This window comes from Mauremys mutica, chromosome 25, assembly GCF_020497125.1.
Source record: "Mauremys mutica isolate MM-2020 ecotype Southern chromosome 25, ASM2049712v1, whole genome shotgun sequence".
NCBI lineage: Eukaryota > Metazoa > Chordata > Testudines > Geoemydidae > Mauremys > Mauremys mutica.
This window is the reverse complement of record NC_059096.1, coordinates 4,369,964-4,392,247: the sequence shown is the minus strand read 5'-3', so window position 1 is coordinate 4,392,247 and position 22,284 is coordinate 4,369,964. Positions and strand designations below refer to the sequence as shown.

Sequence of the window (22,284 nt, the reverse complement as noted above, 5' to 3'; positions counted from 1 at the left end):
TCTAACCCAGATCTGTTTCATGTTTTGTTTTTAATTCAGACCTAGACTATTTCTATTAATATTAATCTGTTTAAAACTTTCCCCTTTCATGACCTAAAACTATGTGACAATGTCATTTTAAAACACTGCCATCCCTCTATAAAATGCTTTGAGATCTAGGAATTAAAAGCACTAAGTATTATTAAGAAACACCTGCAAACAGGTAGGTTCTAAGTTCTAACAAACATTTTCAAAATATTTTGCCTGACAAAGTTTTGAGATAATAATGATGGTGGTTAAAAAGTTCTACCAAAGGACTGTGGCATTGTCTCATTAGCTAACCATTTAAATGGTGGCAGGTTTCTGAGTGGTAGCCGTCTTAGTCTGTATCAGCAAAAAGAACGAGGAGTCCTTGTGGCACCTTAGAGACTAACAAATGTATTTATTAATTTATTTGTTAGTCTCTAAAGTGCCACAAGGACTCCTTGTTCTTTTAACCATTTAAATGGTTTGTTATAGGACGTTATGTTCTTTCTCCATAATACACAATCCGTTGCGTCCCACAGGCTGGCTGGATATCCAAACTATGATCTAAGAATGATGCTAGAGAGAAAACACAGGACTGAAAAAGAGTCTGAAAATTTTTGTCTCAAATAAAATCTCAGTACTTGGCTAGAATAGTGAAGGGCAGAATGAGTGAAATATTAAATTATGAGCATCAACATGCTTTCATTGGCTGGAATGGAAGATTTGCCATTTGGTTTCTCAGTGGGAAATGGATTGAATCTGACGGTCACAGTTCTCCCTTCTCCTGCACTTTGTGTAGCTTTTTACACCAGAATTGTGGTGTTCAATACCCACTAGTCTGAATGACTACACAAGGTGCAGGCACTGATGAACCAGGCCCCATTGTGCAACTGCACAATCCTTTGGATATAGGATTTATTGTTTTGTTTTATTTTCATATGAATTTCCAATGGCTTTTTCCAGGCACACCTGTAAAATTTCAAGTTCTGAGATGTCTTTCCAGGAATTCAGCCAGTTGGCTCAAGAATTTAGATGTTCATGAAAGATTAAAAGCCAGTCTGTGGAAAAGATTTTCAGGCTGCCTTCCAGAAATAAGTGATGAAGGATTCAGGAATTCAAATTAGATGCATCTTAAAACCCACCCGCTGGCAAGTGGCAATGTGAAAAATATCCTACTGAAAACCATCTAAAATTTCCTAGCTGGTCTCTCAAGGAGCCAGGGCTTTATCACGTGAACTGTTGAGCACTGGCACAGCCCTTAGACTCACATGAGTTCATTGGGACTCCTTGTCTGCTTAAAGTTAAGCATGTGCTTAAGCCCCCGCTTCAGGAAATGCACACAACAATTCAATAAAATTAGAAGATGGCAAATTCAAAAGCGATGAAAGGAAAATAATCTTTTCACAACCAAACAGTGGAACTCATTGTCACATGGTGTCACGGTGGTTTAAAACTTAGCAAGATTCAAACAAGGACTAGATGTTTACATAGATAACAAGAACAGCCACAGATAAAAAGTAGAAGCAGCAAAGAGTCCTGTGGCACCTTATAGACTAACAGACGTATTGGAGCATGAGCTTTCGTGGGTGAATACTTTGCTGCTAGTATTCTTTGCTGCTCTTTGCTGCTTTTACAGGACTCTTTGCTGCTTTTACAGATCCAGACTAACACGGCTACCCCTCTGATAGACAAAAAGTAGGTAGTTTCTCTTCCAAAATATATATTAACATTAAGAAGGGCTTAAATGCATCAGGATTTAAGTCAATCTCTAACTACTAGCAATTAGGGAATTTTGTTCTTCTAAAGCATATCCTACTGACTGCTGTCAGAGAAAGGATATCGGACTAGATTAGATCTGTGGCCAATCTAATGATTCTATGTTAGGAGAAAAAGGATGTTCCAGATGTTAGACCCCAAACCTAGGACCAAGGTTCAAGACCTTGCTCTGCCACAGACTTCATGTGTGACCTTGGGCAAGACATTTACTCTCTCTGGGCCAGATTTACAAAGGTATTTCGGTGCCTAAGTCCAGATCCTCAAATGGTGATTCAGTGGTAATGAGGCACCAAAATACCTTTGTACATCTGTGCCTCAGTTCCCTATTGGTAAAAGGGGAACAACAGTACTTCCCTACCAGGGCTGCTGAGAATAAATACATTAAAGATTGTGAGACCCAGATATCACAGTGCTATGGGCCAGACAAGTACCTTAAATACAGAGGAGCTTAATCATGTGATGAAGTCCCATTGACTTCAACAGTACTTTTAACCCAGATCCTCATTGGTATTTAGGTGCCTAACTCCCATTGATCTGGGTCCTTCTGAGCTTTCCTGAATTGGAACTGAAGTGCTTTAAAGACTCGAGCCACAAAAGGGGAAATCTAGAGTTGCTGGCGTTCATTTGAAACGATCACTTAGAAGGGTAACGTTAAACCCTTTTCCCCTTTAAAAAACAAACAAAAACCAGTGGATTTGTGCAAGGCAGCGATGTCTGGCTAGGAAGAGGACGGTTGTTGGAAGTTCGCCCCCGCGCCCCACCGCGGGCTGGGAGAGTGAATCAAGGCTTTTCGGAGCACCTGGTTCTAATTAAACGCTCTAGCAGAGAAAGCTTCAACAAGGGAAACATGTTTTTTGATGGAGCTCGGTTTTCAAACCCTGCACTTTCCCCTCCTGCCGATGCCGCTTCGGAAGCGCCAGCCACACCCCTGTTCCAGGTGTGGGGGCAGCGGGTAAGAGTCGGGGCCTGGGTTTTTTTCCCAGAGGTGCTGAACACAGTATTGCCAACACTGGGGGAAGGGAGAGTGTCAAAAATCGCAAGTTAAGCCCCCAAAATCATGAGATTTTTATAAACTGGGTTTATTTTGTTGTTGTTTTTTTAATTTGCCTTCTGATTTTTTTTTGCCTTTCATGGTCACATTTTCAAGCTTTTATCTACAACCATGTTCTAGAACATATCTGTGGGAAGTTCTACGGCCCATGTTATACAGGAGGTCAGACTCACAATGGTCCTTCTACATAAGAACGGCCAGACTGTGTCAGGCCAGTGGTCCCTCTAGCCCAGTGTCCTGTCTTCCGACAGTGGCCAGGGCCAGGTGCCCCAGAGGGAATGAACAGAACAGGGAATCATTGAGTGATCCATCCCCTGTCGCCAGGTCCCAGCTTTTGGCAAACAAAGGCGAGGGACACCATCCCTGCCCATCTGGGTTAATAGCCACTGATGGACCTATCCCTCTATGAATTTACCTCGTTCTTTTTTGAAGGCCAAGACCATAACAGAGTTCACAACGTCCTTTGGCAAAGAGTTCCACAAGTTGACTGTGGTATGTGAAGAAATTCTTCCTTTTGTTTATTTTAGACCAGATGCCTATTAATTGAATCATAATTTTTGTGCTATGAGGAGTAAACACCTCTTCCTTATTTACGTTCACCACACCAGTATGATTTTATAGACTTCAATCATATCCCCCCCCTCCCTTAGTCGTGTCTTTTCCAAGCTGAAAATTCCAAGTCTTATTAATCTCTCCTCATATGGAAGCCGTTCCATACCCCTAATCATTTTTACTGCCCTTTCCTGAACGTTTTCCAATTCAAACATGCCTTTTTTTGAAATGGGACGACCACATCTGCACGCAGTATTCAAGATGTGGGCATCCCATGGATTTATATAGAGGCAATATGATATTTTCTGTCATATTTTTTATCCCTTTCTTGATGATTCCCAACATCCTGTTCGCTTTTTTGACGGCCGCTGCACATTGAGTGGATGTTTTCAAAGAACTATCCACAGTGACTCCAAGATCTCTCTCTTGAGCGGTAACAGCTAGTTTAGACTGAATCATTTTATAAAATCATGAGAATTGACAAGATTCTTAGCACCCTGCAGCTCCCATTAGCTGCAGCTGGAGTGGTGGGTGCCCAGCATGTCTAGAAAATTGAGGTCCAAGATATTTTTGGAAGAATAAACCTCTCCTTCTGAAACCTTTCCCCTAACTATTGTTATTATCCACCACTGAAAAAACACCCGCTCATCACAAAAATATTTCATTTGAAAAGAGGCTGAGTTATTGCCTGAAAATTAGTATTGATTAACTGGTATTAATCATTAGGAGTCTTGCAGTAGCATCTATGGACTTCAACAGAGATCAGGGCTCCCTTACGCTAGGTGCTGTGCAAACATAAAGAGAGAAACCCAGTACTGAAGACTCAGACTTAAGGTCAGAAGGGACCATCATGATCATCTCGTCTGACCTCCTGCACATTACAGGTCACAGACCCTCACCCACCCACTCCAGCAATAAGCCCATAACCTCTGGCTGAGTTACTGACGTCCTCAAATCTTGATTTAAAGACTTCAAGTTGCAGAGAATCCACCATTTGCACTAGTTCAAACCAAAAAGTGACCTGTGCCCCCACGCTGCAGAGGAAGGTGAAAAAAACAAACAAACAGAGTCTGTGCCAAATCTGCCATGGGGAAAAAATTTCTTCCTGACCCCAATTAGGGTGATCAGTTAGACCCTGAGCATGTGGGCGAGACCTACCAGCCAGCCACCGGGGAAAGAATTCTCTGCAGTAACTCAGAGGCCTTCTGCTCTAGGCTTTAAGCTTTGGAGATGAGACACCAAGCAGACAAGGGAAGGGGAAACAGGGAAGTGACCCACGAAGCCAGGGCTGGCACCCACATCTCCTAGATCCCAGGCGATTGCCCTGCCCACTGGACCACGCTGCTTCTCAATAAATTACAAAGATCCTTCCAGCGCAGAAGAGGGAGTTTCTTACTCACCCTTCTCCAAGGATAGATATAGGCGATGTCCATAAGCGTGTAATATTCCTTTAAAGGTTCGTCTTCGTAGAGAACCTCCACCTGACAAATACAGACCACAGTGAATCTTTCCCCCGCCAGTGACCCCAGGGGTCCCAAGGACAAAATAAAATAACTTGCTTCCCAATCCATGGTTGGTCAGAAGGGGTCAGATTTCCTCTTCAACAGAGCTCAGCTCCCATTTAGGCATCTAAATAATTTCCACGGTGCCCCATTCCCACTTTAGACCAGATTTTCCTAAGAGCCCAACACCAACCGAGCTGCGTTCTTTTGAAAATCTGGCCACTTACTTTTGTGCCGAAGGGGGTTCTAAGCTTCTTTTGAACATTGGGCAGTCGGGGCGGGATTAACCATTGCTCCACACTTTGCCCAGTCACTTACACCAGCGCAAAATGAATGTAAACATGCTACCTAATCAGAGTGACTATACAAAATGCAGTGAATCGGGTCCAATGGGCCCGTGTCAGGTCCCCTCCTGGTAGGCCCTGGGAATCAGTGTCAGAATCATTCTGAAGGAGGCCCTGTTGGGGAGACCGGCTAGGTGAGAGTTGTCTAGTGGACTGAGTTCTAACCCTTGTGCTGGCTTGCTGAATAGCTCTGGGCACGTCTAGCTTCGCCTGGGGTACAGAATGAGGAGGCGGATGCTTATTTAAAAGAGGGCTGCAAGACTTAATTAGCAAATGTTTGTACAGCAGGGCGAACAAGTGCTAAGTAGTATTATGACAACTGCCAAGCCTTTAAACAAGTGTGTATTTTCAATAAGAGAAACACGTAATAAATCTTTGGAAAAATCTGGGGAGGTCTCTGAGATTGGAATTTCCAGCACCGGTGCAGGGCTGCCGGAGTGTCCAGAATGTGTTTGGTTTTATTTTGGGGGAAAGGCGGAAGGAGGGGGTTCTCTGAGATACACTCTTCTTCCGAAACGGATGCGGGCAGCGCCTCTGCCGGTGCAAAATCAAGGCCGTTGACTTCAAATGGAGTGATGCAACTTGATGCCAGCTCTTCCTCTGGCCCCATTGTGCTAGGCCAGTGGTTCCCAAACGGGGGTTCATGAACCCCTGGAGGTTCACGAAATGTTACAGGGGGTTCTCGGGGAAAAAAATCCCTAATGGCAGCCAGAGCTGTCCCTACGGACCCCGGGCAGCATGAGGCCAGCAGCCCAGAGCCTCTGGACTTCCAAGAGCTAAGCAGCTCAAAGCAAGCATCTCTAGCACAGTGAGGAGATTGAAACTCCAAGACTCCTTATAAGAAATGGAAAGGGAGGTGGATATTTGTTGCTGTTTTTAAAATTAAATAGGCAGCTAGTCTTGTTTTTTAAATGATTATGAAGAACAAGTTTAAGCTTTGTTGTAACGTGTGCTGTTTGCCTGGACCGCTCGAGACCTGAATGCTTGTGTAGGAGGAACTGTTTTGAGTGAGAATCTTGGAAGAGTGTTGCCGTTTTCATAATGTAATAAAAAATACTGTAATGATAAATAATTAATAATAAATAATGTGTAATAAGCATGCCATAAAACCAAATGTTATATTTCCAAGCTCACTGCTTTGATCATTTATACTCGGGTACAGGAGAAAATCCCTGGAAATATTCATTTTTAGGAGGGGGTTAGTGAGACTTGACGTGCTAGTGAAAGGGGTTCACAGGCTGTTAACGTTTGGGAACCACGGTGCTAGGCAATGGTGGGTTGCAATCTTGGTTGGGGTCCTGAGGTGCTACTATAATGCCCATCGTATATAATACAGCTTTGTATTGCAATAGTGCCTCGGTCAGGGTCCTGTTGTGCAAACAGGGGTCTGGCCTAAAGAGCTAAACGTCGAAGTATCTCCAACAATAACGGCATTGAAAAGAGAATGGGGATATGCGGGTTTTGAACCCAGCGAGGACCCCAGTGCGTATTTAGAATGAGGGGTGTAAGAAGGGACGGTCCAAAGCCAGCAGGCCCCAGGGACAACGTTTAAATGCTCATACACCTTCCATGGACGTAACAAGCGACCGTCCAAACACAGCCGGCCTAAGGGGCACTGCCCCAGTGGGCACACACTGCATGGGACCTTGACAGAGGTCAGCAGATCAAGCAGTGACCGAGGACCGGTTGCCGGTCGCTCGCTACTCACTTTGTACTTGCTGGGAACATCCATCTTATTGCGGAGAAATTTAGCCAGATGCATGACTGTCATGGCAGCAGGACAGCGGAGGAACCTTACACCGTTCTTCTGGGGCCAGACCGGAGGGAAGGCAGGGGGAGGAGGGGAAGAGAAGAGTGTTACTGAGAGCTGAGCAGCTGGAACAGGAGAGGGGATGAAATACGTACAGGAGCAGCTGTAAATCTATCGTACACAAACAGAGCAGGGGGGGGCATGAAAGCCCTGCAGGTCACATGCAAAGGGCTCTGCTGCAATCTATACTGCTCTGGTTTTGCAACGCAAGGGGGGGAGCAGGGGGAGCAGAGCGCCTCACAGAGAAAACAGCAGCAGCGGAAAAATGCCTTCGACTGATTTTTAACTCGGAGGCCTCTGGGACATAAAACGACTCACACCCCATTAACTAGGACCAAAATAAATATCTTGCTAACTGGTTAGACTAAAAATCAGATCATTCGATCTCTCAAGGGCTGCACGGTGTAAGCAGAAAAGCCCTTATGAGATCACCAGAGAACTAACAAGTGTCTTTATATATTTATACAGAGAAACATCTTATACACGTGTGTCTGTGTTGATTTCCTCCTTACTAATATTTCAGAAGGAAGATGAGCTCAAATTGAAATTCGCAGGATTAATTAGTGCCAAACTCTAGAAAAAAAAAATTATCTCGGCTCATTTGCTGTAAGCACAGAGCTGGGAGCCAGGAAGGCTTGAGTTCTAACCTCATCCAGCACGCTGCTTATGGCCCTTGGGCAAGGTTCACTCAGGCCCTGGCCCAACAAAGAATTAGAACTAATTGTCCTTAAAGTGACAGATGTGCTTTGTGGGACTGGGAGCCCAAATTTCCTAAAGCCACCACTGATTTTTGGATGTCCCGTTGGAGACATCTTGGGCCTGCCTTTCAGAGGGTGCTTGCAGTGCCCAGGAATAGGGTGGTACCCTTTTAAATAGTTTGTGAGCTCTCTAGCGATGCTCACTGCGTTGTGTTTTAGTAGCCGCCAGAACCCAGTTAGCGCCACAGCGTCTATATAGCTAATCCTTGCATGGGGTGAATATACAGCAAACGCCATTATTTAGATTAATAGATTTTAAGGCCAGATGGGACCATTATGGCATCTAGTCTGACCTCCTGCATAATACAGGACGGAGAATTTGTGTCTGTGTGGTTCCTTGATTGTTGTATGAATAGCAAAGACCACCCCAGATTGTAGTTGAAATCAGGGCCTCAGTCCCTCTGAAAGTCAGACCCAGAGCCTCAGATTGAAATCACTGGGAGTTAGGCATTGTAGTGAGGCGGCCTGGCTCCCAGCCGTGCCTGAGAGGGTCGTGCCCCAACACCGGACGCTTACAGGCATCTACAGGGCCTTTTGAAGATCTGGGCAAAAAGTCCATCAGGAGTTGGGCATCCAAAATTTGAAACACCCAAAGTCACTGGCCCCCTTTAAAAAAAGTGGGCCTTGATTTCTGCCCCTCAGATTCCCCACCCGTACCATGATCCTAGTAGTTCCTACCTATCTGCCCCAATGCTTAGATCAGTCCTAGGCCTTTGCACCGCACCCAGCCTTCGTAAAACGCCATTTCTTGGAGGGAGTTTGATTCTTTATTTGGAGCCATGTGTAAAACCGCGCGGAGGGCTGGCGACAGGATTATTGGGGCGGGGGGAGCAGCAGCTCAAAGGCCAGGGGAAAGAAGTGATCATCTGTTGCTGTCTCATCCCCCCCTGCCAAAAGCAACAAAACGTGGCTTCCGCTTCAAGCTCTTTGGAGCTTGCACAGACCCTAGTGCAAGCACTAGCGGAGCTGCCCCAGTGCAGGAAGCATCAGCCCTGCTTTCCGCTACCTCCTGCCCAGTCCCCACACCTCTTTGGTTTACCTGCAGGTCTCTCTAGGCGATCAGCCTGGCAGCACTAACCTTTTCCTTCTCCGCATCCCCGTTTTCAATCGTCCCTTTCTTTTCATCTCTAGGGAAGAAGGGACAGAACGAGCATTTTTGTAAAAAAGCAACAGAAAATAGAGTCGCCCCCTTAACCACGGAGAGGGGATATTAACCTTGCCAAGGCAGTCGTGACACAAGAGTTAATTTCTTTCTGAGAGGCACTTACCATCTAATCATCTCCAGCTAAGCCATAGAGCCAGCGTATAAAAGGCTTCGTGACTGCAATATGCTCTGCCATTCTGGATGCTGCAGACTCAGGGCTTTGTTTTCGCTTGTGTATTGCAGTGACAGTGCTCCACGTCACATGATGAGCCCTCCATTCATAAGCGTAATTAGCCTCTGCACACCCACAACACACCTGAGGCTCTATAGTCAGTACACGACCACTTCTAAGGGTATGGCTACACTACCCACCGGATCGGCGGCAGCGATCGATCCAGCGGGGGTCGATTTAACGCATCTCCTCTAGATGCGATAAATGGACCCCCGAGTGCTCTCCCGTCGACTCCTGTACTCCAGCGCCACCAGAGGTGCAGGCAGAGTCGAAGGGGAGCGGCAGCAGTCGACTCATCGCGGTGAAGACACCGCAGTAAGTCGATCTAAGTACGTCGCCTTCTGCTATGTTATTCACGTAGCTGAAATTGTGTAACGTTAGGGTGACCAGACAGCAAATGTGAAAAATCGGGACAGGAGGTGAGGGTAATAGGAGCCTATATAAGAAAAAGACCCCAAAATCAGAACTCTCCCTGTAAAATCGGGACATCTCTTCACCCTACGTAACTTAGATCGACACCCCCTCCCACCCCCCAATGCCTAAATCAACTATAGAACTATAGGGTCCAGGTCCTAATGAAAGAACAGCCTAGAGGTTTATCTTCCCTGCCAACTCAAGCAGTTTCTATGCAGTGCACGGAAACCTTTCCAGGGCAATCAAGCGCTCGGGGGAAATCCTGGCCCACTAAACGTCAAGATCCAGAATCTTACTCAAGATCTCTGCTACTGAAGAAAACAAGAGTATTCAAAGTCTCTTCCCAAACCAGGCACTGGGTTTATTTTCAGCCCTAAAAGTCAATAAATCACATGGGCTGGGATTCAGGAAGGTGCTTAGGTACCTAACGCCCATTGGAACGGGACCCGGGAGAGTATAGTTAACCCCTGGATGGGGCATCTTCAACGTATATGGGTGACTTTGGCTAGAGCATTTCCACTCCAAAGCCAACGCGAGTCCTTCCTTTGATTACAATAAGCTTTGGATCAGGCCACCGTGCTGGAGATACGTGGGATCTCTACAAGGGGGGCTGCTGAAATACCTGGCCAAGTTTTAATCTGGTCCCATTCTAAACCAGCCAGACCCACCCCCAACCCTGCTGAACTAAATAGACTAGATCCGATTCTTGTTAACACCAGGGTGAGCCAGAAGTCACCCCAGGGAGGACAGTGGCATGTGAAACGGATGCAAAGGAGTGGAGAATCAAACTGATTGGCTGAAATTCCCCCTGTGCAGGGGTGCTAGCAGCAGTCAGTGTTCTCGCTGGAAGCTGCTAGGGGCTGAGCGCTTTTTGGAACAATCTAAGCGCTCTGTGTGGGTGGCGAAATGAAAGCTGGGGGAAAAAAATAAACCTTACTCTCTCCCCAGCCTCAGTTTCCCCATCTGGAAAACAAGGATAAAGAGCAACATTTTCTTAAGTTTGTTAGGCCCCAATCCTCACATTTCAATGGGAATTAGGCACCTAGATACTACTGGGTCTTAGGCACTTTGGGAAATTGTATCCATTAACATGTCCCTACTTCTCAGCGGTGTTGTGAGGATAAATTCCCTGACTGTCAGTGAGTTGCTCAGACGTTATGGTTAGAAGAGTCTCAAAGTACCAGGAGAGAATGCACCAGGAAAGCGAATGAAGCCTTCGAACCTGCAAGGTTGCAGGAGAATTTGGGCCAGTAAAACTTGATGGCACAAAGACAAAGTGACGCATGAGCAGCGCCAAAGCGAATGACGACAGAAAAAAATCCTCTCCCCCCCGGTATTTGTTTGAATTATTTGCCCAGCTCTGCTCTTGCTAAATTTGACAGTATTTTCATAGAGATGATTTGTTATTGCCCAACATGTGTGTCGCTATCACAGCCAGGTTGGGCACCACTGTGCTAGGTTCTGTACACACCTACGACCTCATCGGTCACTGTCTACGAGTTAAGAGGTAACAGGCGGACAAGGCAAACAAGTGGAGCATGGTGCAGAGCTGAGGTAATATAAATAGAAGAGGATGCAATGCCCTGGTGCCCAGGAGCCCTGAGCACGGACCCATGGGCCCATTGTGCTAGCTGCTGTACAAACACACAACCAAAAAAAAAAAAAAGGTCCTTGCCATAGGCGCCAACTTCCCCTTCTCTGTCCCTGGCCCCACCCCCGCCCCACGCCTTCCATGAGGCCCCGCCCCCTTCCCTGCCTCCATTCCAACCCCTTTCCCAAATCCCCACCCCCGGCCCTGCTTCTTCCCCGCCTCCTCCCCTGAGCGCACCGTGTTCCTGCTCCTCCCCCCACCCGCTCCCAGAGCGTGCTAACGCCGCCAAACAGCTGTTTGGCAGCAGGAAGCACTGGGAGGGAGGCAGAGAAGCGGGGACTCAGCGTGCTCGGGGGGGAGGAGAAGGGGGAGCCTGGCTGCCGGTGGGTGCTAATCACCCACTAATTTTTCCCCGTGGGTGCTCCAGCCCTGGAGCCACGGAGTCGGCGCCTCTGGTCCCTCCTCCAAAAAGACTGATTTGAGTATAAGACGACAGACACAGGTGGGCAGCCAGTCAATAGGAGCGATCACAGTTCACCACCTGTCTAGCCGTTACTGGGTTGTACTTTGTGCAGGGATGAATCACATCTTTCAGTAGACGGCAAGTGCAAGAGAGACTTAAGGGATACACAGGCGGGAGAAGAAGGATGGGCCGGTGGTTAGGGCGCTCGCCTAGAACGTCTCAGTTCCCTGCTCTACCACAGACTTCCTTTGCGACTTGGGCAAGTCACTTAGCTGCGCTGTACCTCAGTTTTCCCATCTGTAAAAATGGGAATAACAACCCCGCTCTGCCGCACTGGGGTGCTGGATAAATACATTAGCTTGTGAGGTGCTCAGATTATATGGTAATAGGGGCCACATGAGCAGCTAAGGTATTTAAGGCTTGTTCCAGCCCTACGGAGAGGCATACATCTCCCACCTGAGTATTTATACTGGTAAAACTCCCACTGACCTGAACTGTAGCTTTACCTGAGTAAAGAAAGACCGAGAACAGTGAGAACAGTCTTCAGGATTCGATCCATTCCCGCAAATAAGATCTTAGAGGTAGCCAGAAAGGGCAGGATTTTGACTCAGAACAGAAGAAGTTTAGCAACAGCAACAAAATCTTACCTCATTCCTTCGTAAAACTCTATGGATAAGCTGACAATTTCATCATCTGTCAGGTTCCCTTTGTCTTGTTCAGAAACTTCCCCACGATCCTCATTAGACCCATTGGGAACTACACAGGGAGCAGGAAGAGAGATGTTGAACCCCTCCCAAAATGTATTTAGCATCAAGACAGAGAGGAGAAGAGAACCGAAAGGAAGAGACACTGAGGCTATTCCTGTCTGCAGACACTTACCGTCTGCCATGGGGTAGGCTGCATAGAAGTCACGCCGTCTCTTCATTTCATCTGCAAGAGAAGATAAATCAAAGCAGGGAAGAGATGAGAAAGAAAGAATAAAAAGAGAGGGAGAATAGAAGCTCAAGGCCCGATCTACACCATATTTATGCCCAGTTGGGAGTGTGATGTTTTACCAATACAGTTATACCAGTATAAGCCTTCATGTGGATGCAGCGATACTGGTTTGAATGTGTCCCATACTGGGATAGCTTATTCCCCCTATGGAAATAGCTACACCAGTATAAGCTCCTTTATACCGACATAACTGTGTCCACACTAAAGCAGGTTGTACCACTGTAACTAACCCGGTGTAGTGAAAGGGGTGCAACTTCTGTGTTTGCACAGGGTGTAAGGGTGGCAATTTCACAAGCCCTTTAACCCCGCTTCCGATGACGTAATGGGATCGACTTCAACAGGAGCAGAGTTGGGCCAACACAGAGCACTACCCCCAAATCATCACCATTATCACTTGATCTGAGTATTGTTGTCTGTAGCTGTACCTTTGAAAAGCCCAGGGACCAGTTTGTAGACTATGTCTTGTAAGGTTTTGTCAGACCTGAAAGACACAAATACGAATTAATCAGGGAGGGTCAGTGTAGTTATTTCCGTATCCATTCCAGTCACCTGTTTGCGTTCTCTAGCCAAACCAAGAGAGAGCACCTTCCACTCCTGTGCAAAAGACCAGCACAAGGCTCGGGCACCATTTAAGCCCTCAAAACAAGGCTTTCATGGAACTGAAGTAGTGCACAGACATTGCACTGGTCCTTTGCAAAGGAACACAGTCGGAGGAATTCAAGACCACGCTGCACAGGCTCTGCGCCAATTTAAATATTGCTGGTAAAACTCCTATTGACTTTGAGGGAAGTGGACACAGGTTGCAAGTCGCCTTATTTAAAAAAAAAATCAATCCAGTCTTTGCCAACTCTTGTGCTATTTGGTGTTTTATGGAATGCCTGAAATTCAGTGATTACATCAGAATGTCATTTTAGTTTTTTTTAAATTACATTTCTAGCCTTTGTGATTGCAAAGAAAAGCTGGAAAATAATAACCACCACCTACCTCTAAGATTGCACTTTTCATCAGTGGAACTCAAAAGGCTTTACAAAGGGCAGTATGGCTATCCCCATTTTACAGATGGGGAAACTGAGGCAGAAGGGACATGCCCAATGTCACCCAGCCGGCCAGTGGCAGAACCAGGACTCTTATTATTTTATTTGCATTGCCATAGTACCTATGAACCCTAGTCAAGGACCAGGACCGCATTGGTGAGGTGCTGTGCAAACACAGAATCAAAACTTGGTCCCAGCCCCAAGGAGCTTACAGTCTAGAACCAGGCCTCCTACATCCCAGTCCAGTGCTCTACCCACTAAGTCACACTGCCTCTCACGTGCACTCTAAAAGCTTAAACAGAAAAGCAAGTTCAGAGAACCCAGCTCCTAAAAATATATATCTCATGATTGTTAAGCTGATCATGAGTACGGCTAAGATTTTGTCATGAGTATTTTTAGTAAAACTCATGGACAGGATGTGGGCGATAAACAATAAATCATGGAAGCCCGAGCCTGAAGTTGTGGAGGTCACGTTAAAATCCTGGAATCCGTGACCTCCATGTCCAACTTGTAGCCTTAATCATGATATGTGGGGAGCTTGGCTCATGATTTTTGAACCCTTAGCACTGGCAGTACTGAAGAATCAGCTTTTACAAATCTCTAAGATCAATAGAAATGTTTCCATGAGTTGTTGTTGGTTTTTTTAAATTACAATACCATGTTTTGTTTGGGCTTTGGCATCCCTCCGCAGTATTTGCTCCAAATATTGCTGCTTTGTGGGACATAAAAACTACTCAGCAAAACATAAAATAAACCAAAGCAGGAAGTGACCAGTTCTACCTTTTGGTCGTCTGAGGGTAACATTTTCTAAAGCGCCTAAGTGACACCGGGCTGCTATTCACAAAAGTACCGAGGTGCTTATTTTCCATGGATTTCCAGGGGAATTAGGCAAGCAGGCACCTTTGTGAATTCCATCCCTGAGTCCCATTTGCAAAAATGAGGCCAGAGTTCCAAAGGCATGTAGACCCCTAAAGATGCGAATAGGCACCTAATGAGATTGACAGTTGTGCCTAAGCAGGACAGGCTCCAAACTCCCATGGACTTCAAAGGGAGGCAGACATCTAACTCATTTAGGCACTTTGGTATATACCATTAAGTATCTATTTGCCTCTATAGGCACTGAATCGTATACTGAAATTGCCCTAGAATTGTATAGCCGCTTTTCAAAAAAATTACCATAAGTAAAGTGTCAGAAGAAAACAAATGTGTTAATGATGACCATCGCATTTGCAATTATTCCTGTTTTAATAACAGAAGGCCTTTAATCAAAAGGGACAGTCATTTGCTAGTCTTGAAAATGATGTGTTTAGTCTAATCATGTCCCTTTAATCTACAGTTCCTTGCTGATGTCATCACAGGATTGAGAGACCACCCTCTGCCATTATTTATTACATGTACAGGTCGAATTTGCTTTGTAATTTACAGTAAGCAAATGAAAGAGCAAGTTCTGTCATTTGATTGGCTGGTTAATTACAAACCAGTCATTATGCTGGTATGAGTCAATAACCATTTCACCCAATAGCTCGAGGTCCCAGGTGCGTTTGGGATGTCATAACCCCATTGGATATTATTGGTATCCCGAAACTTGGTGCTGAATGGTGCCAAGCACCTGGCAGGATTGAACCCATAGTCCTTAAAAGAGTCATGACTGACATTTCTGACAGCACAGCTGGGTATTATGCAACTCAGATGGAGGGGGAAGGAAAAGGGAAAGGAAAGTGACTGACCATGCAAATTCAGAGTCTGATTCAAAACCCAATGAAGTCAAACAGGGAAGTCATGAGGACTTTGGATCTGGCCCAAAAAGCAGGGCTCCGTCTCTAGTTCCAAGAACAAATGGAAAAAATGGGAACATCAAGGTCCCTGATCATATATCAAAATGATTTCTATAATGTAATAAAGATCCCTCGCTCAGATATAGGCCTTTTCATCTTTAGGCCCTTCCATCTGAAGCTCTCAGCGTGCTTTGCTAACCTCTGTGACTCAAATCTCCCAAGACCTTTATGTGAGGCAAGCTGAGATCAGTATTCCCATTTTACAGATGAGGAAGCCAAGGGAGAAAGAGATTATGGCTACATTTTTGAAGTTTGTGTGCCTAAACATAGACTTTGACTGACATGCCATGAGAGATGTGGGCACCTCTGGGAAAAGCTCAGCCACCTTGTTTAAGAAGTAGTTTAGGGATCCACCCTAGAAACGTTTGGTCTAAGGCCCAGATCCTCAAAGGTATTTAGGTGTCTAATTTGCATTGATTTCAATAGGAGTTAGGTTACCCACGTGACTTGAACAAGTTTTCTTTCAGACGCTGACACAGATTTCCCACCCCCTTCTGATTCCCAAGTCTACGCCTCAGCTGCCCGACTCTGATAAAAATAGAGCGCGAGAAGACTGTGAATTTGATTCTCATTCACAATCATGGTGCGGTGTAAAGGAGCCCTAGTGCCAATGAAAATTGGGGTCTGATCGGACAAGGATGCAAAGACATGGTGGGAGAGTGGCCAGCATAATGGCGGGGGAGGGAGGGGTTGTCTGTGACGAGTAGCTACTGCAATGCAAATGATAAAGTGAGGTCTGGGTGATAGCTCAGAGCTTGGAAGATCAGTGCAATTCTAGCCTGCTGCTTCGTGTCTGTCTGTGTGTTGGCAGAGTGCATCTCCGGCTGGGTCTGCGCACACATTCAGAGATATTTAACAGAAAGGTCTGTGGGAGTTAGAGTGTAAATATTTCACAGGGAACCAAAAAAAAAAAAAAAGAAGTGTTACTACAGAAACGGATTTACATGGAAGAGCTAAAAAAAGCCCCTAGTGATGTATTGCAGCCTTAATGGTTTCTATGCCAACCACCTGCAGAGCTAATTCGACGACTGACAAGACATGTCTGGCTTCCCCAAACCCAGACGAATGGGCGGCATAAAGCATGCACCAAGCATGGGGGTTCCACTGCATTAGTTTGATCCTAGTGGTTCTGGGCATGGAACAGGCATCTGGAAACCACCCATCCACCCAAAATAGTAGCGGCTGAGACACAGCCAGCCACACGCTCACGCAGAATAATCCTCCGCTGGGAGGAGAAAGCATCGTTCCAAGGCAAATGGATCAATGAATTATAAACCACAAGCGGGCTCAGGTTAAATTTCTCTTGTCGTGGATTCAAAGCCTGACGTCTGCGGTCCGCGCACTGTCTGAAGATGACCTCAGGTACTCAGTCCAAACTGACTGAGGATGTAACTCACATTGGGCCTTTCCCTGCTAATTAATCATCCCGATCTCTTTACAACATCATTAAAGGGGGCTGGAAAATTCAGAGACGCTCCTGGTCCTGTCTGTTCCATCATGACGCTTGTCGTCTGCCCTTCCGGCTCAGATCTCATTGATATTATACAACACAGAGAGTGGGGCCTCGTTACATTAGGCACTGCATCTGCAGTGAGTGAGATGCTTGGAAGCTGTTGAGGTGGGGCTATCTTGACATCACAGCCCCGCTAGGGCTTTGCTTATGATGTCAAACACCCCAGAAATGCCCATGATGACATCAAACACAAATTAATGACCGTGTACAGAATTCCCTGGCCTGTGCAGCTGTTATGAGAAAAATGAAAGTTAGGATGCTCTGATTCTGATAATTCCTTCCTCTCCTTCCCCACAAGCATTCAAGGACATAAGAGAGACTTTGGGTCAACATTCAAATAACCTACATACAGTAGACTATAAGGTGTCAGATGTAGTCTAGTAAACTAAGGCAGGGGTTCGGGAACAATTTTTACAGTGGGGGTGCTGAGACCCATTGAACCAAACTGTAAATCCTGGATATAATGGAATCCACTTCAAACTAGTTCCAGCACCTATGCTATAAGGTGTAAAATTGCAGCGTGCAAGTCCTGTTCTTCCAGGACAGCAGATTTCACGTGGCTTCAACAAAAGATACTTATTCTTTTTAGTAGAAAATAATGCTCTTGATCTTATAGACCATCCACTGCAGCGGCTGAAGGAAGAAAACCGCAAGAGGTCTTTCCCAGCACAAACGTCTATGATTCTCTGCTGCTTGTGCCCTGAGTCAGCAAACTAAGGTAGTTGTCTGGTGCCCCTCACCATCTTCAATGGATTTATCCTCAAAACATCCCTGTGAGGTGGGGAAGTGCTGTTGTCTCCACTGGACAGATGGGAAACTGAGTCACATACAGACTAAGGCCTGGATCCTCAAAGGTAGGTCAGTGCCTAACTCCATTGGGTGGAGGCTTTTGAGGCTCTCGGCCTAAGTTCCCAGACACAGGAAGTCTGTGGCGGAGCTGGGAATTTGATCCAGATCTCCTGAGTCCCACACACATGCCTAACTTTAAGAAAGTAAATTAGTCCCATTGGAGACAATGGATTACCCACATGCTGATGGTTAGGAACATACCTTGCTGAATAAGGGTCAGAATTACATACAGAGACCTCAGTTTTCCAAAGTAAATAGTAGTTTGGTGCCCAGTTTGGGGGATTTTAAAATGGGACCTCGTTATTTGTTAATTCTGTGCATCCACCTTCTGGAAATCAGGGCCCCTTCAGTCACCCCAAGTTGCCGCCCCCTCTCAAAAAAAAACAACAAAAAAACACCCCAGTAATACATGCCCCCAAAATCACTACTAGTGGCTCTGGAAAAGTTAGGCCAAAATATCCATCTCCCAACGGCAGCAAAGCAGGGATGAGAATTCCCTGTGACAGGGGGGCTCAGTGAGATGCTACGGCAGAAATCCAGAGCCTGATGCTTCCCAGCTTCTGTGTTCTCACATATTTAGGGCTGGGAGGCAAGAACCAGAACAGTGAGATCCCTCACCTGATGCTGAGCAGGGGCCTGGTTTTATGCACCTGGACATCACACATGGGACAGTATTTGTTGGTCTCCAGGTAGCGGACGATGCAGGTTTTACAGACTAAAGAAAGAAAGAGACAAAAATAAATAGGGTGAAATGTAACATGTAAATGCCTAATGTAACATCACCCCTGGGCAAAGAGTCAGCACGAGGCCTAGGTGCCACTTCAGGACAAGGTATTAATTTTCACTTCAGCTCCATTTATATCCCGCTTAAGGGACATAAATGATGCCAAAGCAGGATATAAGTGGTGCATAACTTGCCCTGCCCTCTGTACAGGGCTGGCTTTGACCCGCAGTGAACAGAAAACTGCTTAGACATTCTGAGCAAGATCATTTTTTACCCTCACTGATTGGAAGGTAATCTGTGACTGCTTCCATTTAATCCATCTGTTAGCAGCCAGGTATCAATGAGAGGGGGATCCCACCAGCAGGGGCTATTCCACATTCCCCTCTTATCAAGGCATGGTTTCCCTTACACCTTGCTTCTCTCCGCAGGTATATTAGAGGAATTGCTAGATTGGAGCAGACCCTGGATCCAGCTAGTCTAGGACCTTGTCTTTGAACAGTGGCTGGAACTAGGTGCTTTAGAGGAAGGTAGAAGAACCCATAAGCAGGCAGATATGGGATCATCTGCCTCACACACACATAGCTTCCATTCTGATCTCTAATAGTGAGAGATTGCCTTAAACCCTATCTAGCACAAGGGTTAATGTCCCTTCTCAAATGTTTGTCGTCGTTAATTATAACTCTGGTTATTCTTGACAACCCTAGAAATGTCTTGAATCTTGCTGAATTCTTGGCCTTAGTGAATTTGTGTGGCAGTGAGTTCTACAGTTTAATCCCACGTTGCATGAAAAAATATTACCATGTATCAGTTTTCCCACCTTTGAAGGTCCCCTTGAGGAAATCCACACCTTTGGTGTTTCCACCCAAAGGGATGCAGCAGTTTTCCTTGGAAATATGGTAGGATTCTAGCTTCACCACCCCCTCCCCAATTCACCTCAAAATTATTGAGCGAGTAATCAAGAGGCCAAGAGTGACTAGGGGTTTGGGGTGCTTCAAATTTGGGGGTGTCTCACATGACAAGGAGGCCCTGGTTTCCAGAAAGGGTTCCTGAAAAACTAGTATCAGGCCTCTTTAAGGTATCTCAAGTTAGGCACCCAAAAATCACTAGCCACTTTGGAAAAATCTTTGCCCATTGAGTTATATTTGGGTGAGCAGCTGGGGAATCTCTCATCACCACCGGCTGGCTTCTGAGCTTAACACTCAAAAAGGAGATCTGCCTGGTGGAATGAAAGAAAAGAGCATTTCATTGGGAACAGCTGATTTCCCCTGTTTCCCCCCACCCCCCAGGTACAGAGGAAACTTACAGGAGTGTAAACATTCCACTATGGTGGTTGCATCTATGAAGTAGCCGCCACACAAAGCACACATCAAGTGGGGATTCAGCTCAGTGATCTTTATCCTGGTGGTTCTGTGCATTTTGGATCAGGGCCTCAGCAGATCCTCTCTGGAAACAAACACACACACCCCACCACACCCCGAGGATCAAGTTAGCGGCATCTGCAGGGTCATCACCCCTCCTGGAATATTACAGCTACCAGAACTAAGTCATCAGCTGGAGCTAGTGAAGGCAACATTCCAGAAGCAAATGGCTCAGTAGGTTACAAACCACAGGAGTCTCTGGTTTTAGGATTTATTCCCCCTCCCCCACATGCACACCTTGTAATCTGGGTTTTGTGGTCAGGCCTCGCAAAGCATCTGAAATTGCAATAATACAGAGAGACGGGATGGAGGACTGAGTATTTGTATTTTGACAAAACACCTCCTTTGCAGCCCCCATAGAGTCCGACTGGGATGGGTAGCACCCTTTCCAAATGTAATCATGTTGATGAGACTCACTGGCTATGGGTTTGCACAGCACCTAGCACATAGGGGCCCAGAACTGGTTGTGGTGTTCGGGTGCTACCACAATATAAATGTAAGAGAATACTAATACTCATGGGGGAAGTATTACAATCTGGCCCATAGTGATCCTACAATTTACATTATATAGTGAATCTCTCTTTTCACTCCCAAATCCTGACCAAAAGCCATACAAGATAAAGAATTTATTTAGTAACATGGTTTTATTTTTTTTTAAATGGAGACAAATTAATTCAGAGAAACCACCAGGCAGCACAGCTGAGTATAAAGAAGTGTTGCGCCTGGTACATCTGTATAGATGTGGGTAGTAAAGGAAGTAAGAAACCAACCCAACATGCAGCTTTCAGGTTTTATAGCTGCTTCCTTAGTGTGTTTCGAAGCTGGGCAGAAATAATAGGGCTAAACCTAACACGCACAGCCCAGTTTGTCCACTCAGGCTTATGCACGCGTTGTAGATGCAAGGATGGAGATTATTATAGGAACACTTTTTTATGAAATGGAGACCCTTCACAGGGAATGCCCCAAAGCCCTCTAAATTATATATATAAACAAAAATAAAAATCAAGAGCCTCGTTGCTCATCATTAGCTAACAATAAACTCCTCCATCCCCAATAGTCTCTTCCTCCAAGTGGACCTCTGCCACCAGAGTCTGGACACACACTACCCCCCTCCCTCCCTCTTTCTCCCTCCGCTGTAGCCCATTACAGGATCATCTGCAATCAAACTATGGCCAAAGAAATCCCTCCTTTTGGGTGTGCTACTTGGGCAAACCTCAAGGAAAAGGAAAAGGAGAAGAGACGAGCAAAGCCTGCAGCCCGTGAGGCGAAGGATCACAGCAGCACCCTGCTGCTGGCATTTCAATCCTACCCAGCTAGGAGCTGCAACGGCTTCACCTTGGCTTCTGGCTCTCCACATGTCCTCTTTAATTCTTCCCCAGCCTGCTGCTGACACCAGATAACAAAGCCGAGGGGAGATTTCACTTTCTTTCCTGGCCTTGCCCCCAGCCCCCTCCCTCCAGCAGGGCAATGGACCGGAACAAATCAGATAAATGGTCTAATTGAACATTAACATGCAATTCATTAAGCGCACAAGTCCAGCGAAAGCCGGACGTGAGACGCTCTGCTGAGGATCGCTTTACACGGCCCCTGGGTACCTGCGCGTACAGAGGGGAAGGACAGGCGTGTCAGACCCTATGACACACATCACACATGCAATGAACACTACAGAGGCACATAAACAATATGCAGAGAATAGACACCACCCAATACACATTCAATAGGCGTGTCTGGGTGCATATGAATCATCTGCACACATACAGAAGTTTACATCTTCAAAGCACTGGAATATTATACACACAGGCACAGTGTTACCTCCATTACATGCACATGGATAGTGTGTGTCTGTCCACTCATACCGAGTATGGATACACCACAGTTATGTTCTTTGTGCCTCATTTTGTAATCAGTGTGTGTCTATATTTTATTTCATGCGCGCTTACATTATCTATCATATTGGTACCGTACTTTGAAGATGTAAACGGATGCATAACTGCAATATACACACACGTTCAACGTGTCCATATGGCATCATGCAGCCTGCAAATACACCTCCATCTACAAACACAACCCAGTGTCCTAGGAGGCCCGTCTAATAACGCATAAAAGCCGGCTGTAATCTGTCCCCCGTATTAGCACCTGGAAGAATATAGAGCACCCGTCCACACCCACGCGTGGCATTGTCATGTCATGCCACACCCACCTGAAACAGTCCCCGATGATCTCTACCGCGTCTCTAGATCACATCTACTGCCCTTCCCCACCTCCCCAGGCC

At 46.0% G+C, this 22,284-nt stretch overlaps 1 protein-coding gene across 5 annotated transcripts in view; it reads right to left on the bottom strand.

Annotated features, from left to right (window-relative positions):
- Positions 1–22,284, bottom strand: part of PCGF2 (polycomb group ring finger 2) — a 38,437-nt gene that overhangs the window by 4,891 nt on the left and 11,262 nt on the right. For 3 of the 5 annotated variants that reach the window (XM_044999586.1, XM_044999587.1, XM_044999589.1), the window contains exons 2-9: positions 19,898–20,037; positions 18,489–18,585; positions 13,065–13,120; positions 12,523–12,573; positions 12,291–12,399; positions 8,878–8,926; positions 6,940–7,038; positions 4,786–4,866 (exon numbers count right to left, since the gene is read on the bottom strand). In XM_044999586.1, the coding sequence (XP_044855521.1) occupies positions 4,786–4,866; positions 6,940–7,038; positions 8,878–8,926; positions 12,291–12,399; positions 12,523–12,573; positions 13,065–13,120; positions 18,489–18,585; positions 19,898–20,009 (654 nt within the window). In that variant the 5' untranslated portion in view covers positions 20,010–20,037. Of the gene's footprint in view, positions 1–4,785; positions 4,867–6,939; positions 7,039–8,877; positions 8,927–12,290; positions 12,400–12,522; positions 12,574–13,064; positions 13,121–18,488; positions 18,586–19,897; positions 20,038–21,321; positions 22,176–22,284 lie in introns of those variants that run through there. The other 2 variants (XM_044999588.1, XM_044999590.1) reach the window with 2 other exon arrangements.